Source organism: Ramularia collo-cygni, assembly GCF_900074925.1.
Source record: "Ramularia collo-cygni strain URUG2 genome assembly, contig: RCC_scaffold01, whole genome shotgun sequence".
NCBI classification, from domain to species: domain Eukaryota; kingdom Fungi; phylum Ascomycota; class Dothideomycetes; order Mycosphaerellales; family Mycosphaerellaceae; genus Ramularia; species Ramularia collo-cygni.
The window spans coordinates 2273848-2290922 of record NW_019716255.1 but is presented as its reverse complement, the minus strand read 5'-3'; the positions used below and the strand labels follow the sequence as shown (position 1 = coordinate 2290922).

At 52.5% G+C, this 17075-nt stretch overlaps 8 protein-coding genes; 4 read left to right on the top strand and 4 right to left on the bottom strand.

Moving 5' to 3' along the window:
- Positions 1 to 1292: 1292 nt before the first annotated feature.
- RCC_00808 (related to cell division control protein 4) lies at positions 1293 to 4605 on the top strand (the record flags this gene model as incomplete). XM_023765999.1 has 2 exons in its annotated part: positions 1293 to 4352; positions 4468 to 4605. 2 exons carry the CDS (start codon positions 1293 to 1295, stop codon positions 4603 to 4605), a joined length of 3198 nt encoding a protein of 1065 aa, XP_023621767.1.
- A 463-nt stretch (positions 4606 to 5068) lies between these two features.
- Positions 5069 to 5789, bottom strand: RCC_00806 (related to magnesium dependent phosphatase; the record flags this gene model as incomplete). XM_023765998.1 has 2 exons in its annotated part: positions 5069 to 5293; positions 5358 to 5789. The coding sequence occupies 2 exons, from the start codon at positions 5787 to 5789 to the stop codon at positions 5069 to 5071; spliced, it is 657 nt and encodes a 218-aa protein (XP_023621766.1).
- A 1013-nt stretch (positions 5790 to 6802) lies between these two features.
- Positions 6803 to 7718, top strand: RCC_00805 (uncharacterized protein; the record flags this gene model as incomplete). XM_023765997.1 has 4 exons in its annotated part: positions 6803 to 7011; positions 7074 to 7088; positions 7232 to 7460; positions 7632 to 7718. The coding sequence occupies 4 exons, from the start codon at positions 6803 to 6805 to the stop codon at positions 7716 to 7718; spliced, it is 540 nt and encodes a 179-aa protein (XP_023621765.1).
- A 106-nt stretch (positions 7719 to 7824) lies between these two features.
- On the bottom strand, positions 7825 to 8517 carry RCC_00803 (related to RIB2-DRAP deaminase; the record flags this gene model as incomplete). The annotated part of the gene is made up of 1 exon (XM_023765996.1): positions 7825 to 8517. The coding sequence occupies one exon, from the start codon at positions 8515 to 8517 to the stop codon at positions 7825 to 7827; it is 693 nt and encodes a 230-aa protein (XP_023621764.1).
- A 228-nt stretch (positions 8518 to 8745) lies between these two features.
- Positions 8746 to 9886, top strand: RCC_00802 (probable CTP1-Mitochondrial citrate transporter-member of the mitochondrial carrier (MCF) family; the record flags this gene model as incomplete). XM_023765995.1 has 4 exons in its annotated part: positions 8746 to 8754; positions 8811 to 8885; positions 8950 to 9068; positions 9205 to 9886. 4 exons carry the CDS (start codon positions 8746 to 8748, stop codon positions 9884 to 9886), a joined length of 885 nt encoding a protein of 294 aa, XP_023621763.1.
- Positions 9887 to 10283: 397 nt separating this feature from the next.
- On the bottom strand, positions 10284 to 11759 carry RCC_00800 (related to COQ2-para-hydroxybenzoate--polyprenyltransferase; the record flags this gene model as incomplete). The annotated part of the gene is made up of 1 exon (XM_023765994.1): positions 10284 to 11759. One exon carries the CDS (start codon positions 11757 to 11759, stop codon positions 10284 to 10286), a length of 1476 nt encoding a protein of 491 aa, XP_023621762.1.
- Positions 11760 to 13599: 1840 nt separating this feature from the next.
- RCC_00799 (uncharacterized protein) lies at positions 13600 to 14050 on the bottom strand (the record flags this gene model as incomplete). XM_023765993.1 has 2 exons in its annotated part: positions 13600 to 13851; positions 13904 to 14050. The coding sequence occupies 2 exons, from the start codon at positions 14048 to 14050 to the stop codon at positions 13600 to 13602; spliced, it is 399 nt and encodes a 132-aa protein (XP_023621761.1).
- Positions 14051 to 14908: 858 nt separating this feature from the next.
- Positions 14909 to 16405, top strand: RCC_00798 (uncharacterized protein; the record flags this gene model as incomplete). XM_023765992.1 has 5 exons in its annotated part: positions 14909 to 15089; positions 15157 to 15548; positions 15603 to 15816; positions 16040 to 16119; positions 16184 to 16405. 5 exons carry the CDS (start codon positions 14909 to 14911, stop codon positions 16403 to 16405), a joined length of 1089 nt encoding a protein of 362 aa, XP_023621760.1.
- Between the last annotated feature and the right edge of the window lie 670 nt (positions 16406 to 17075).

The following is a 17075-nucleotide window of genomic DNA, read 5'->3' as shown; positions in this document are numbered from 1 at the left end:
TGGAGCATTGTGCATGTATCTATGGTCCCAGATTGGGCGGACTGCTACAACTACAGCTTCAGAAGTCAAACAGCATAGGACTGCCGCCGAATCTCGCCAATTGGCTCTGACTGTTGTGGGCTATCATTCGCAACGTGCGACCTTGGTTGAATGCAGGATGCCCTTCGGACAACAGCAGAACGTTGCAGCAGAGGAGTTATCGCACGAGGAGGGGCTTTCGTGGGATAATAGACTGCCCGCCGTACGAGCATGATGAGTGTACAAAGACGTCCTGGTAGGATCGTGAGACGAGTGGCTCAAAAATGTGACACGAGATATAGTGTAGATTGGGGWAGAACGTGAGGTGACCAAACCACTAACAAAGAAAGCAGCGGCTTCCCACCCCGTGGCGCTCTCGTTCTGAACACAGAGCAGGACAGATGTGGAGCAAACTCAATAGTTTCAAAAACTAGCTATCATGCAGGGCGTACATGAGACAGCCGTGGCTCCCCACGATTTTCTCAGGCAGTGGACGAGGACAAGGGTGGAGATGGCAATAAAGGCACCAAAGCCGTYCGAAGCGTTGCAGCCCATGCTCGGTATGTCCGCGATGAGCTGAACAGGGTTGATGATTCAAGCCAGTACAGCATCTCTTCGAATCGGAGGTTGTTCCCGACGACCAAAGGGCCAGTTTCGCGTCGATATGACGAGGATTGATTCGCTGCCGACGTACGAACGTCAGGACACTCGAGAGTGCTCTGGGCGTGGAATCGCTTTGATGTAAAGTGATGCTGTAGTTAGAAACGAGATGAAATACTTTAATGTGTCGTTGACGCAAAGTTGCGTGTGACGTGAAGTAGAGTATTAGGGAACGAGGGAAGGACGCCTCTCCGCTGCCGCTGGCTTGGCTCCACTGTTCCTGTCGGTCGTTCACAAAGACAAGACACCCTCGCGACATCACCCTTGCCTTGATGCTCAGAGACGTGCATGCAATACGAGTTGTTTGTTTGCTTTGACGCCGTCACTTCTCCCTCATCCTCGCCTCGCCCCACCGCTCGATTACCAAGATCCAACCCGAACCGACTCGGGCCAACCCATGCCGGCGGCAGAGTGAGCAGGAACCCCCAGATCTGCCAACAGAGCACCGACATTTCCAGGAACCGAAATACAGAACCACAACACGGGACGGGATTTGCTGCAAATGACATCCACCAGCGGCCCGCCGACGACCCTTTCCGCCGCTCCTCCACGCGCGTAGAACGGCAGACGTGCCACCGTCGGGGGTGACGAACCTCCCTCAATACAACACAATAATGGACCCTCCACGCATGGACGCCATTCTCTCCACCGCGCCCGCTTCCCCAACCTGCGAGGTGCTGAGCCAGACCTCCGCCGCCGACACCGCCTCGACGACCAGCATGCTTCCCCCACAACACTCCACCATGGCTTCCCTGAGCTTTGGCCCGGCTACCCAACAGACGGTCACTACTGTGACTACTACCACGACCGTTTCCCTCCCTCCGCTGATTATGCGGCCGCCCAAGGATCTTTTTGACCGCGACCCGAAACAGTACCCGCTCGCCTTCTCGCCCACACCCCACACGATCAAACGCTTCTGCTTCGACGTGAATGGCAGACCTACCGTATTTCACGAATCCGAGAACCCGGAGGAGACCACGCGGAGGTATCACGAACTGCAGGCCAAGATCCACCGAAATCATGGCCTCATACGGCAGGAGGATAAGCAGGAGAGCTACCAAACCCCTTATGGTGAGCCGTACATGCCCTCCAGTAAGAGCATACATAATGTGCGTGCCTCGAGCGCGCTTAAGCGGACTGCGACTCCGCCATCGATAGCAGAGGCGGCGGAGCTAGCTAGCATGCAAAGGAAGACGAAGAAGCAGCGATCTCACCTACACAGAACGTACTCCGAGCAGGACGAGGAGCCTTCGATTAACGACCGTATCGCCGCAAGGGCTGCTCCCCCTGCGAGTCAACATTCACCCGTCACGCCAGATGTCCCACCGAACACGTCGGCTGCCAAAGCTGCGATGCAGAAGAAAATGCGAACCACAAGTAGGGCATCGCATTCCAGGATTCGCGAGCTACAGGATGATCGAGAGGATGTGGATATGGCGGACAGTGAACTGCCGGATGCAGATCCTCAACTTGGACCGCCCTTGTACAGCCACAGGAAGAGCAAGAACAGAGATCATGGCGGTGGCACTAATGCTGGTGCGATTGGGGCCGCCGCAACGCCGCCTATCACGGACGCGGACATGGAGCCTGTCGTCCACGAACAGGAGCCGCGGCGTCACAACCTGCCCAGCATACTAACCGGCTCACATCAGGATGCAAGTTTGCCCAGCCCGAGTCTGTCACCCATTACCGCAGCAGCCAATCTTGCATCACGACAGAACGCTTTTGATCATTCATTTGCCGAGCATAATGACGAGAACAGAAGCGTTATGTCCGGAATGGATCTGGAGGAGGATGGTAGTAAGACTCAAAGCGCAAACTCCTTCGATTCTCAACCATCAAGGAGGTCCGGCAAAGCACCGCTCAAATTCGCAAACGGAGCTCAGCGCTCGGCAACTTCACCCACTATCATGGACATACCTACAATGGTAGAAGCATTCGACAGTATGCCCGAAGCAATGCAGACGTACCTGGTCTACCAATTTTTACGCCGCTGCGCCAAGCCGACGCTTCAGATGGTAGCAAATGTCGTCAACCCTGCACTCAAATGCGATCCGTTCAGCGTCCTCCCACCTGAGCTTGGACTCAATATCACTCGCTTCCTCGACGCGCAGAGCATGTGTCGTGCTGCCCAGGTTTCCAAGCGATGGAGAAAGAACATCAACTCCGACGAGAAGGCATGGAAAGATTTACTGAAGCGAGACGACTTTGTTCTTCCGAGCGGAGAGATTGCGAGAGCAGTTCGTGAAGGCTGGGGCTGGCAACACCCGGGTGAGTCGGGGTATGAAGAGGATCTCAGCAAGCGACCCCTCAGCTGTCCATCGGACACCGGAAACGACACGATTGTTAGCGACGACGATCTCACAGCTTCATCATCATTCACAACGAGGGCGACAAAAAAGAAGTCTTTGGTCAAGTCGTCGGGTTCCAAGAAGTCGAAGCGTCGTCCAGCCCACGCTTCATCCGCAATCACGAAACCAACAGCACCCCCGAACAGCAAATGGTTGGAGCTGCTCGGTACTGCCAAAGGTGCGATCGCATTTGCCACTGCCGCTGCGCAAGCTGTGCCTCATCCAGGTAATGGCCTGGAGAGTCTTCGCAACATGCATCTCTTCAAGTCACTATATCAACGCCATTACCTCATTCGCAAAGCTTGGATGACGGAAGAAAGCCAGCCTCAACATCTTGCGTTTCGCGCTCACCACAGGCATGTGGTTACTTGCCTCTTGTTTGATGGTGACAAGATTCTCACCGGCAGTGATGATACCAAGATCAACGTCTATGACACCAAGACAGGTGCTCTTCGTAACCGCCTCGAAGGTCACGAAGGCGGTGTGTGGGCGCTGCAGTACGAGGGTGATACTCTCGTCTCAGGATCCACCGACCGCAGCGTGAGAGTTTGGGACATCAAAAGCGGCAAGTGTCTGCAGACATTCCAAGGTCACACGTCCACTGTGAGGTGTTTGGTTATTTTGAAGCCTGTGCAGATCGACACAGAGCCTGACGGCACCCCAGTTATGATGCCAAAGGAGCCTCTTATCATCACCGGTTCTCGTGACTCGACTCTTCGGGTGTGGAAGTTACCGCAGCCAGGCGACCGCCAAATATTCCAGGCTGGTCCTCCGGCAAATGACCGAGACAACCCATACTTCTTGCGAACCCTCTCCGGCCACCATAACTCGGTGCGCGCAATTGCTGCTCACGGCGACACACTCATATCCGGATCGTACGATTGCACTGTCCGCGTGTGGAAGATTTCCACAGGCGAGCTTGTTCATCGTCTTCAGGGTCACTCTCAGAAAGTGTACAGTGTTGTCTTGGACCATGCCCGTGGGCGTTGCATTTCCGGTTCGATGGACAACCTTGTTAAAGTGTGGGATCTTGCCTCCGGAGCTTGCCTTTTCACCCTAGAGGGACACACTTCCTTGGTCGGCCTTCTCGACCTCAGCCATGATCGCCTTGTGTCTGCCGCTGCGGATAGCACTCTTCGCATTTGGGACCCGGAAAACGGCACCTGCAAATCTACTCTATCCGCCCACACGGGCGCCATCACCTGCTTCCAGCATGATGGGCAAAAGGTCATCTCTGGCTCTGATCGTACATTGAAGATGTGGAACGTGAAGACGGGAGAATGCGTGCGGGATTTGCTCACAGACCTGAGCGGTGTGTGGCAGGTGCGTTTCGATGAGCGACGCTGTGTAGCAGCTGTTCAGCGGAACTCACTCACATATATCGAGGTACGTCTTTGGATCGTGACTCTCACCTTTTGCATTGCTAACTTCATGCCAGGTCCTCGACTTTGGTGCCTCTCGCGATGGCGTTCCCGAGAGTCAGCGCGGCCGTCGCGTTGTCGTTGACTGCCGCGGCAACGAGATTGAAGACGTCGACACCAGCTCTATCGAYCAGGATGCTGCTGCTGCTGCGTAGGATGCTTTCCAGTAGGCCACGCCTGCATTGAAGCTTCATCGAGTTTCACTACTGCAGCATACGCCAACAACGACGGTGGCGGCAAACGAACTTAGGGAGCCTCATGATTCTTATGACAGAGCGCAGCGTTTACAGCGTGGGCATTTGCAGGAGTCCTTGTTCAGGAATTGGTAATGAGATGAAGATTTTACAGCATGGCGTATCGGACGGTGATCACCAGTAGCCTCTTGTGGAGTTTGTGCTATATTCATGAGAGCAGGACAGGCTTGTTCCTACGCCTGCCTCGACGTGCAAAATGGCGATCAATGACATGCGTTGTATCTTATTAGCGACTAGATTAGATGGACGATTGTGCTTTTTAGGAGTATTGGATGCTTTTAGCGGTGTTCGATTCCTCGGATTTTGTTCTATGTGGGTATCATAATGGTCTGGTGTGATCGTGCAAATGTTTTCAGTCAGCGACTTAGTTCTCCTTTGGCATCCTCTTGTTCCGCTTCCTCCATAACTGCACGCCTGCGTCTATCTCAGCAGAGCTCACCCCATTTCTCACCAACTGCATTACAACGCCCAACTCTTCTGTATTCTTATTACGGCTCTCATCATCGAAGAACAACATCTCTTCGTATGGCAGCCCACTTTTCTTATGTAAACTCTTGAAATGGGTGATCTTGTTGCCAGGATAGATCTCCTGGTAACAGAAAATGGTCAGTAACTTTCAAGAGCAGAAAGCAGACTCGGCTCCGTGCTCATACCATATGATCAAACATGCTGATCGCCGTCCTTGCCGCCGACCCTTCATCTTGCGAGTCCCTCGGTATCCTCAACAGCGAAAGCAAACTCCTCGCAAGTTCCGGTGCTGAAGTCCTCGAAGCAGCTCCCAGAACGATGCCATGTGCTTTGATATGCGAGAGTATCGGAGCAACTTCATTGTAGAATCCACATTCCTCGCCGTAATGATCTTTGGCTGTGAGACCTGTGGGAGAAGCTTTAAAAGGTCCCGAGACGTGTGTGTCGACCCAAAAGGGCCAGAGGGTGTAGTCTAGGTCGAAGACCATGAAACTGGGGAGGGGAAGGCCATCGGTGAATGTTGAGGGTGGTGGGAGGGAGGAGGCGGGAAGGGTTATGGGTGTTTGGTTGTCTTCGCCGGTAGTATCCGATTCGTGAGTGCGGCTGAACCGCCCCATGACTATGGCTGTTGTGAGGGCGAGGAAAGCGAGGATGATCCAGGAGAGGCGATGAGATTTTGGCCTTGGCGGGGATTTGGAAGCCACAATTGTAGAGAAGTTCAAGACGGTTGAGTACACAAGGTATGGGCGTATCGGGATTCGTTCTGGTATGGGTGGACCTCTAATGGGTGGTGAAGGTTGTAGCTGTTGTTCACATGTCGAAGTTTTGGCAATTCACTTGGAATGACGTAGATCTGGCGTAGGACTCGGAGAAGCTTATTATAGGAATGTCCGGAACTCGCTCCGGCTACATACCAACAGCACCACCACTATAGTGTTGAATCGCCACCTGCGGTGCTCGGTTCGTGCTCAGCCCAAAAGCCCACCTCACGCATGCGAATGACGGAACATGAATCGCTAAGTCTAACAGCAGAATCAATCCGGTTTCTCCATGCAAGTTTCGCAGAACATTGTCTATACATGTAAGTGATAGAGGTCAGCGAAGCTTGCATGACCAAAGGTTTAAGAGACGGGCAATTGAAGCTTGCCGACTCTGATTGTTGTGGAGTCGACGACGACGCTCGCAAATAGGTAACTGTAAGTGCAAATAGAAGCAGCCTCGCGGAGAGTCAAGTATCTCGTCGGACGGCTGCAGTTTCGAGAATCTCCTTATCCGGGTCACTTAGAGAGCGCTAGTGCCTATAGCAGAAAGCATCGCAATGACGGTGAAGTGATGGGATCAGGCGCCTGCCGCGGGGTCTACATGTAATGTAAAACACACGCAATGATGGCATGCATGAATGTGTAGACAAAGGAACATCGTCGGGAGCAAAGTCCGATGTCGTCATTATAACCGCTATACTCAACATCCCGGACAATGACAGGAACAAAACAATAAACCTCATCAACCTACCTCTCTCCGAAAGAGCCCCAACTTCATGTCATTACTCGCCCGATCAGTCAATACTCGAAGCTTCACCATTGCCCGTAGAGCCCCATCCGCAACTGTCAATCTGACCAGAAAAGTCAACATGTCTTCTCCTTCCCAATTCGGCGAGCTCAAGATCGAGAACACATCAATCAAGACCGCCCCTGGTGTGGAGCTTTCGCAGAGGCAACAAACCCTCCTTGGATCAGTCCTGGACTTGTTTGCTGGCCGCCCCTCTCTGGCTAAGCTTCAACTCTGGACCGACGACGCCACATTCGAAGACCCCATTACGATTGCTAAGGGACGGAAACAGTACGCATATAACGTCTATTGCTTGCATTGTCTCTGAATGAGCTACTGACTGTGTCAATCAGGTACGARCCGCAGTGGTAAGTGAAGGACAAAAGGCATCCCATGCTGGTATTGAAAATTAAGGCCAGCGAGGATACCTCTACGCACCGAAGCCCTGAAATAATTCTCTGCTCGCCCAGGATATCTCAGACACTGCTGACCCTTTGCCCTTTGCTTTTAGGTATGGTCTACAATCCGCTTTCTCRGAAATTGAGCGAAAGAGCCATGAAGTGACCAGCGCTGGAAACCCAATTGAGATGGACATGACCACCAGATATGTGGTAAAGGGTATCAATGTTGAGAAAGTCATAGTCAGCAAGATCCTTGTCTACCTCGATGACGCGGGGGAGAAAATCGTAAAGGTCGAAGACAAGTGGAACGGAAACATGCCAACCTCCGCAATTGCGAATGTAAGTTCTTCCTTGCAGTACCTCAGTCCTTTTTGGTGGTTGCGATACTCCGAGGGCTGGGCCTGGTGGTTATGGAGTTTCACTTGGGAGACGGCCGTATGGAGGGTGAGAGAGCCTCTCTTGCCCCTGAAGCGTTGCTCATCAGACTCCGGCTGACTGACTCGTTCTCAGGCTTTCCGCAGACTGAATGCCAACTCGGTTCCACTCATGATCAGCGTGCCAAAGAACGCTGAGGAGGATGCAAAGAGGGGCAACTAGATGTCCGCTTCGTTCAGTGTATAAACACCTGTGCTCACTAAATTTCAATTCCATTTTTTGATACTCATCCTTATTTCTGAGGCCTTTTGAGACATACCCGCTGCCTTCAATTCAAGAGGTTGTGAATGTTCGATCTGCTCGGACCTGGTGCTTCTTCACGGTCATCCTGGGGTCGTGGATGGCCGGCTTTGGCGACGCTTAGGATCTCTTCTTCCATTCCAGTCAGGACTCCAACTTTGATCCCAGCAGCCTCAAGCCTGGCCCTACCACTATTCGTAGCAACCAAGTCTTTCGGCTCGCCAACACCGCAGATGACCGTGCTGATCGTCTGCTTTCCCTCGGCCGTCTTCAAGGCAAGAATGCGGTCCACGCATGGCAGATTGCCCACACTGCGCTGATTGCAAGGCTCCATGGTGGTATACAGCAGGATGTCACCGTTCATGCGGCTGCCCAGACTTTCGACATCGCAGTCAAGACTTTCCGCGAGTTTGATGAAGCAACATTGCTCGGCGTGGGTGTTCCCTTCACATTCGAGGGTGTAGCCCGTGGCTAGAATGGACGGCGGAGTAATGCTTGTTGCTGCGCGGAGCAGAAGAGCACCCACACAGTAGTTGGTTGGTTTCGGAGGTGACTTCCGAGCTTCCTCAAGAGCAACTCTCATGTAGTGGCTAGCGACTTGGTGTACTGCTGGGATTTGGAGCATCGATGAGGTGTATTCATTTGACTCGTGGCCGACCTCTGGCTGCTCGTCATCTTCGATGATTATGCCATGCTGCTGAGCGATATTTGAGGATGTCATATCGCTGAGAGCACCTTCCTTTACCATCACATGCTTGGGTGTAGCAAGTAAACTTTGTTTGTAAAGTGAAGGACACGACGGGAACATTTTATCCAGAATCAGCGCCGACATCGCCCTCGGCCTCGGCAGAGCGAAAAACTCCTGGGACAATTATCCACCTGCACGAATGAAGCCTGTTTGTCTGCTAAATTGTACAATTGAGGTCAAAGACCAGTGGCGCGTAACACAATGAGCCATGTAAGGACTGAGTGAATGTTTTGATGAAGCAGCAACGCTAACGCGTTGATGGACAGGGTGATGCAGAGACACCCTGGGTAGTCTCACTGCTCGCAGGCGGCATTGCCGGAGCAGTTGAAGGTGCCGTCACAGTAAGGACGAGATCTTCAGCTCCTTGGAGGATGCTCACAGTATGCTGATCAAAAACTATCTTAGTACCCGTTTGAATTTGCCAAAACTCGAGTACAGCTTCGCGAGCAGAAGGGCAAACCAACACCCAAGAACCCCTTTAAAGTTGTATATGGAGTGTACGCCAATGAGGGAATTGGGGCATTGTAGGTATACCGTAATGCATCCGATGGTCGTCGCAGAGTCTCTCTGCTAGACATACTCCCAGCAGCATCGAGCAGATGTCAGGGGTTGGACGACTAGATGAAGCCCAACATCCAGCAAACTGACACGTCTATCCAGATACAAAGGATGTATGCCTCTAGTCATAGGCTCTGTAGGCAAAGATGGAATCCGCTTCCTCTCCTTCGACACCATTAAGAACTCCTTCAAAGATCCCGAAACAGGCACACTCTCTCCAATACGCAATTTGTTAGCAGGAATGGCCTCGGGAGTCGTCGCATCCATCACATGCGTGACGCCCTCGGAACGGATCAAAACCGCTCTGATCGACGATGCAAGGAACGAGAAAAGATACAAATCAGCAACTCACTGTGTGAAAACCATCTTGCTTGAAGATGGAACCCTGGGTCTCTATAGAGGTTTCGCGGGAACAACCCTCAAACAGGCCGGCGCCACCGCTTTCCGAATGGGAACCTACAATATCCTCAAGGACTTTGAAAAGACGCGGGACATTCCTCAATCCACGCTCACGAATTTTGCAAACGGGTCCGTTGCTGGCATCGTTACGACTCTGGCAACCCAGCCTTTCGACACGATCAAGACGAGATGTCAGAGTTCCAAGGGGGCGAGTACGGTCGAAGCGTGGAAATCCATCATTGCCGATTATGGTGTGAAAGGGTTCTGGAAGGGGACGACGATGAGGTTGGGTCGCACGGTGTTCAGTGGAGGGATTCTGTTCACGACGTATGAGTGGGYGGCAGCAATCTTGAATCCGATGTTTATCAAGAAGGACGCGGTGTGATGAGACCGCAAGGATGTGGGCGGCGGTCACTGAGCAAGATGAGTGCTGTAGTTGCATGAAATGTACAACGACTCGACTCAATATTTGCCGCCACTTCAGTAGGCGTGTGAAATGGAGGCATATTGGTGTCATGTCAATGTCCGCCTTCTCAACAACCAAAAGGGACTGTTGCCGGTGAAGTCAGCCATCTGAATTGACAGCCCGCCATCTTGTTGTGTAGATGCCATAAAATGATTTGCTGCCACGAGACTGCTCGGTTTCGTGGCCAAGATGACTTTCTATGTACACGACTAAGTATCACTTCGCGATCCTCCTGGTATTATGTGCCACGCTATGCAATCGCTGGGTATGAGTCGCCAAGCGCAAGAAACACGTCAAAAAAGGAGCCACCATCATTTCAGTCACCGCCCTTCTGCCCTTTCTGCGTCTTCTCGTCCTCCTTCTCTTCATCTTCCTCGTTGTCTTCCTTTCCCCTCTTCTTCTTTCTCTCTCTCTGCAGGGCTTTTCTGACTTTCTCATCGCCCTCATCCTTCGTCTCATCCCATTCCACATCATACTCTTCGGCGACCATCTTAATCTCACGTCGGAGTCTGTTTCCCTCTTCGATCAACATCTCCCAAGCTGGCAAATCGAAGCCCTTCGCTTTGTAAAGCGTAGCTTGCCGCCTTGACACTGTCAGGTTCATGGCGCTCTTATAGCTGACTTCCCTGTTGTGGTATAGGAACCACAAGTATCCTCCGATCAGACCTGATAGCCCTACTAGGTATGTAACAGGCTCCATGACATCCCAGCCCAGATCCGTCATGAAAGTTGCGTAGTACACGGCCCCCCACCAGCCTAGCAGTCCTGCGAAACCGAGCCGCGCAACATTCTTGGCGCCGCTGTGGGCTAATCGGTCGCAATCCTCTTTGACGTCCGCCATGGTGGAGATGCGCTCCGCGACTTTCCGGAGACGCATTCGGAGGTAGAACGTTCGATCAGAGAAGGAAGGGACGCCAACGTAGATTGGTTCCGGGGCACCTTCGATTTCTACCGCGAACTCTTTGCCCCGAGCTGCATCACGAATGAAGTCTCCGATTTCGGTGCTAGGGCTCCAGCGAACAAAGTTGGTATAATCTGGATCCTTGACGGTACGCTGATCTTTCTCGACCTGATCCTCTTTGACCTCCTTCTTGCCGCCTGAGATCTTGCCCGTCCGTTCCCGTTTGCCAGCCACCATAGTCTCGTCCGCTCCCTCGCCTGCGATGTCTTCGTCAACCACCACATCTTCGACGTCATGTCCAGTCGTTTCCTCCATGCTGTCCTCTGCGCGAAACACAACATCGGGCGCCCGTTCCCGACCTTTGCTCTCGTCCCAGAGAAACGGCAGTTCGCTTTGAATCAATCGTTCGAGATAGCTTAGCGGTTGCTGTGGATGAACGAGCAGGGCTAGAGGTTCGATGTCTTTGCGGTCTGCGTTCCTGTCCCGCGTGCTCAAGGGCAGTACTAGCTTCAACATTCGCGAAGGTGTCGTGAGGAGTTTGCCCTTCGTCATTGCACCTGCAGACCGGAGGCGGTGGACGGGAGACACATCACTACCCTCACGCATCCAGGGCGAGCGTGCCTGCATCTCTTTGCTCTTGTTCTCAACGCGAGAGTAGTGATCTTGCTCCTCGGGGGTGACATTTTGGCTGAGCTCCGTGGCGGGTCGACTGAAGGAGCTGTCCGTTGCGGATATGGTATTGAAGGGTTCCTTGCGCTCTCGTGGGAAGCGCTGTATGCGAGAGGTAGCGAACGTTCGATTTGATCGCGTGCATGGGAGGTGGGAGACGCGCGTGGAGGGCCGGGCAGCGGGAGCAGCTTGGACAATCAAGCGAGACAGAAAGGGCTCCATTCTGGTAAGGTTCCCAGGTGTGCGACCGGCGCACAACATCGCGTGGAATGAACTAGGACATGGGGATGAGAAGAAGACACGCAGGGAATAAGAAGAATCAAGTATTCTGTGCCCAGCCTTGCATGGGATAGGCTCGTCGTGTTGTTAGAGCTCGCGGCGCCGATCAAGAAATGACGTATTGGGAGCTCATCTCCGGGAGACAGCCCGGCGCGGCACGATTGTGAGATAGCGGTATAGCAGATCTCCATCGTACAACGACGACTCTAACTGTCAAGTTCTTAAGCATGTACATTATGTAAAGTGTCCAACCGGAACAAGAAGATGACCACCCTTTTACGCCATGCTAATGCCTGCACACGCCGTGCGACCTGCACATCATCCGTCATCCTCCATCCAGTACCTGCCCGGAATGCGCTCATCTCCGCATCAACAACAGCCCTCCAACAACCTGTAGTCCAACGACTACCAGCAGCAGTCTCAGCCATCCAAGAGCCTGCTTCATCACAGCATTTGCAGGGAGGATCAATATAGTTCCACAAGCTGCTGCCTGCGTAGCTGGTAAGTTGGGCCCTTTCGCATACAACGTCGAGCAATATGATTGCCCATACAGCGGTGTCTCGCCGGACCCCTGCGTTGTAGCATATGCGCCATATGCCCCTCCTCCATATTGCGGTGCTTGTGTCGTGTATGATGGTGGAACATGTTCTTGCGCGCCGCCTGGTTGTTGGGGATTTCCTATGCAAGTTTGTCCCTGGGGACAACACGCTACTACGCTATTTCTCCACGAGCATACTTGCTCTGAAGGGCAGCAGCTGAAAGGCATTAGCCATGTGCCTTGTCTGGGAAAGGCTTGTGAGACTCACAAATATGGTTGCTGGATATTCGTGCAGCTGACTGGATTGTCAGCTGGACACTGCGCTGGGACAGCGTTGGTGGCCGATTGTTGAGGGTTTGGAAAGCTTCCCACGCCCGCGGCGTTTGGGACTCCATTGACGATTTGCAAGGCGCCGGTGAATTGTATGTTCTGTGCTGCAGATAGTTGGGCGAGAATGAGCGCTATGGGCCATATGGAGGAAAGTGATGAACTTTTGCGTGGGCTGGTCCTCCACGCCATAGGMATGATTCGTTATCGGAGTCTTGTCCTGTTTGGCGGTCGATGGTGCAAAGGTCAAATGCTGCAACGCTTGTGCAATACAAGCAGATTTCTCGGATGATTGAAGACGTCAACCTTGAAAGCCGAAGAAGAGAAATGTGTGTTAGTGAGATAGGAAGTGATCAAGGTTGGCAACTGTCAGAAGGGAACCATGTGGACGAAGATGTGTGCGATAGCAATAGAGATGCAAAAGCGGGCTGGCCTCCCAACCACTGCCCAAAAAACTCACCGCTGACCGAAATCCGGCAGAGCGTGCAGGATTGTCCAAAGCTTCCAGTCTGGTCCGTTGACCTCGTGTCATGCAAACGCATCGTTGTCAAGGTCAGCCTCGCCTCAAAGATCGGGGACGAAGCGTTGCAACCCGCCGCCCACCTCCGCGCCTGGGCGCTGAGCAGTGAGGAATCAGGATGCATCTGATCCCGGGCATGCCCTTGCGAGGGTCATCGCAGCAAATGTGTCTGCACGTTCCATCGCTGTTCACTGTTCTTCCTGCTTGACTCGTTCGCGAGGTGCGAGAAAGACGAGAACAGCATCAACTGGTTGCGGGGGAGCTTGAAAGACGGACGGGAATAGAGTTTGTTAGTTGCCGGACGGCTGATATATAGCGCCGTCTCAGATCTGGTGGCCTAAACGGCTTTCGATAACTCCTACCCTCCTCGTTGTCTAGGTATACCACATGCTTTATGATTACGAAGCTGCCTTCAACGCAATCTGTCCCCGCTGCCTGAGCTCGCCGTTGTCCAACACCCGCCTCTCACCTCCGGCAACTGCGAGGTCTGCAAGAGCAGCTCCCAAACTCTCCAGCGGTATGTAATGCGTCGTAACCAGTCTGATGATGGACTCTCCGTTTGTGACCAAAGCAGGCTTTGTGACATACGACGTCCACTGCTTGCTGGTATCACTCTTCTCAAGGTCAAGAATATTCGTTTCGACCTCTCCCTGCATGCCATTAGGCTCGTTGCTACGGGTTAAGGAAGATGCTCGCACTTACCCGCATACGCCTCATTTCACCCAAGAACCATAGCGTCTTGCTCTTATCCGCCTCCACCAGCGAGCCAMTTACCAAGACGAAGCGAAACTGCTGTCCCTCCTTCAGGGTAGACTTGAGAGCTTTCACGGCGGCCATTGTGTAGTCCATGTGGACTTCGCGACCAGAAGTCGGCGTACCCAGCGCCCTACAAAATCTTTAGTGGTATACAGCAATCCGAGAATATTGACACTCCCTACCATATACACGCATCCGCTCCGGCGAGCTACTTCAGGACTTCCGGTTCGTAGTTGAGGAAATCCTTGACAATCGCTACATTCAGCTTCGCGTGCTCGACACCCAGTTTTCGGCGCGAAATGGCGACAACAGACGTTACAGCTGGGAGAGCAAGCAGACGCTGTAGTGCTCCACCTCCGATTTTGCCGGTCGCACCCGCGACAATGACCTTCATTGCGATTGTGTTGTTTGCTTGAGGCCAACACTTTGGATTGTATCTTGCTGAAGAGGTGAGACTGTCTATTCAAGACGTAGGTAAGCAACATCTTATCTCCGCAGGATGCAGCTCATTCCTGCGATCGACAAGTGCAACCTCGGCTTTTGGAAAGGCAGCTTCGCATGTTGCAACCTGTRCAATCGTTGCATAAAGCCATGCTCCTGGTCAGTATTCTCATGATCCGTACCTTAGTCCTGAGATGGCCGTTATGACCATCGTCAAGAGGTTGTTGGAAGGAGCAGAGCAATAACCGTCTTCGCCTCCGCTTTCGCACGCCCTGTTGTAAGATAGCATGAGTTGAAACACTTCAAGTCGGCGTTATCAACCACATATCATGCCCACCTGCAACGATATGTTGATAGTATGGCACGAACTGTTCGGCCAAGTTCCACTGTGGAGAGGCKAGCCGAACCGCAGTACAGTCGTTCGCCCCCACAAGCCTCGCAAGTGCTCACTAGATACTTGCATATCCTTTCCGACATCCTTATCTAGCAGACATCGAACACCCATCAAGCATGTCATCTAATACGCAAACAACACTGCTTGAAAAGCTATCCCTAATTCCTCTCCTTGGCCAGACCGTTGCATGGATCTTCATCCGTTCGATAACAGCACCTTTCCGCAATGGCCAGAAAGCCAACAAACCTCTCAAGGATATCTTGTTCGCCGGCCTGCGCTTCTTATCCGAGAACATTAGTGAGTATTGGGAAGTCTCTGCGGAGGCTACCGTGTTGATACTTGAGACTCGCTGATGTCCCTACAGCCGCTGCTCAAGAAGCATGGACCAATCGCAATAACTCCACAGAGAAGGAGTATTTGGCTTTTGCGAAGAAAACCCAGATGGAGCCAGTGATAATAGGCCTTGATTCCGGATTGAAGCTCTGCTGGGTCGGGCCCAAAGATGCTAAAAATATCATGTTGTACCTGCACGGTGGCGGATTCGTCGGGGCTGCTTCGCCAGGTCATCTCCAATGGGCGGCAGAACTTCAAAAAACCTGCTCAAAAGATACGAGCTTCASCGTTGTGTTCGCGGCGTATACTCTCACCACCCCTACTGGTGGAAGATATCCGGTCCAGCTCCGAGAAGCTGCTGATGCTCTCCATTGGCTTATTGAGAAGCATGGCAAGAAGCCCAGCGAGATCATTCTTGGAGGGGTGAGTTGCATGATCTTGATCTTCGAAGCGTTTGTTGACGAGACCTTACTGCAGGACTCCGCAGGTGGCAACCTTTGCCTCGCACTGCTGAGCCATATGTTGCACCCACATCCAGAGGCTATCAAGATTGATTTGGAAGAACCTCTTCAATCTGCCGTTCTGATTAGCCCTTGGGTGTCTTTTGATATCGAGGACAGCTATAGAAGAAATGCTCACAGCGACTTTCTCACTCCAAAGTCGTTGCAGCGATGGTCTTCCATGTATAAACGTGAGTTCAATTCTGGACTGCGAGGCTGCAAACGTGAATATCATCGAACGAATCGCCACGCGAGGATTTGATGTTCACCGTCATGACCGGACAGATCTCATCACAAAAGCGACAGAATGGTGCCTTCCAGCGGTAATCCTTATTATTGATAGAGAGCGGCACACTTGGTTTCACTGTTCCTCGGACGCCAGATACGACTCCATGCTGATGAAAGTTTCTACAGACACATCTGTGCCCGACAACTTCAACGAGCCGATTCGGGCTGATGAGCAGTGGTTTTCCGGTCTTGATAACATCGTCAAGGTATGTACCACGATTCGAAACGAGGTGTGATGACTTGTCCACGGATGCAAACTGACTCTGGCAGGACATTCTAATTTTGGCTGGAGGAGCTGAGGTCTTCGTCGATTCGATCCAGAAGTTCACCAAGACAGTGCAATCGGTCCACCCACGAGCCGAGCTGGTAGTTCAAAACGGAGCATCACATGTCGATCTTATCATTGAGATGTTGTTGGGGTACGGTAAAGGTAAGGACGCGGTCCTGATTGAGGAATGGATTTCAGAGCGGATCATGAGTCTGCAAAGATAGCCTGGCGGGCGATATTCAAAGTCATTGGACATTCCCGCGATGTCAGGTCTCTGGCTACCATATTCGCATCTGCACAACTTCTCTCAGTAAAACTCAGCGCTCTGCCATCGAGATCAACCATGACACTGATGTCTTCTTTCTATCTTGTAGCGCCACCGCTTCGTGCATGACAAATAGCCAGTTCGATCTGGTCAAATCCACACTGGGCAGCCAGTCGAGCAGACCACGATTCCATTAAGCTCCCACCAATGCTAATGCGTGCAACCATGGAGTGTAACCCACTCAGTGTTCGTGATCTTGAGGTTGGCTAAGGACTTGTCGCCGATGAGAGGTTGACATGAGTATCCAAGTTGATTGTGGTAGGTGAACACACTCGATTTCATGCAGTTCGGCAAATTGCGTCCAAAAAACCGCCGGGAAGTCTTGCTCAGACAGCATGGAGTGTCACGTTATCCATCCAATGGCGGTGGCAGCGTGCCTATTCATAGCATAATACTGCGACGCGATTCGTTCTCCCAGGTAGCTGCTCCGTAGTCTGGTCTCTATGTTATTCCACGTTCTTGCGGCTCCCGAGTCATTCGACTTCAGCTAGCTTGTGCGACGACGTGCTGGAAATCGATCGCGATCAGAGAGCAGCGCCAAGCATCCAGTCCGGTTTTGTTGTCCGTCG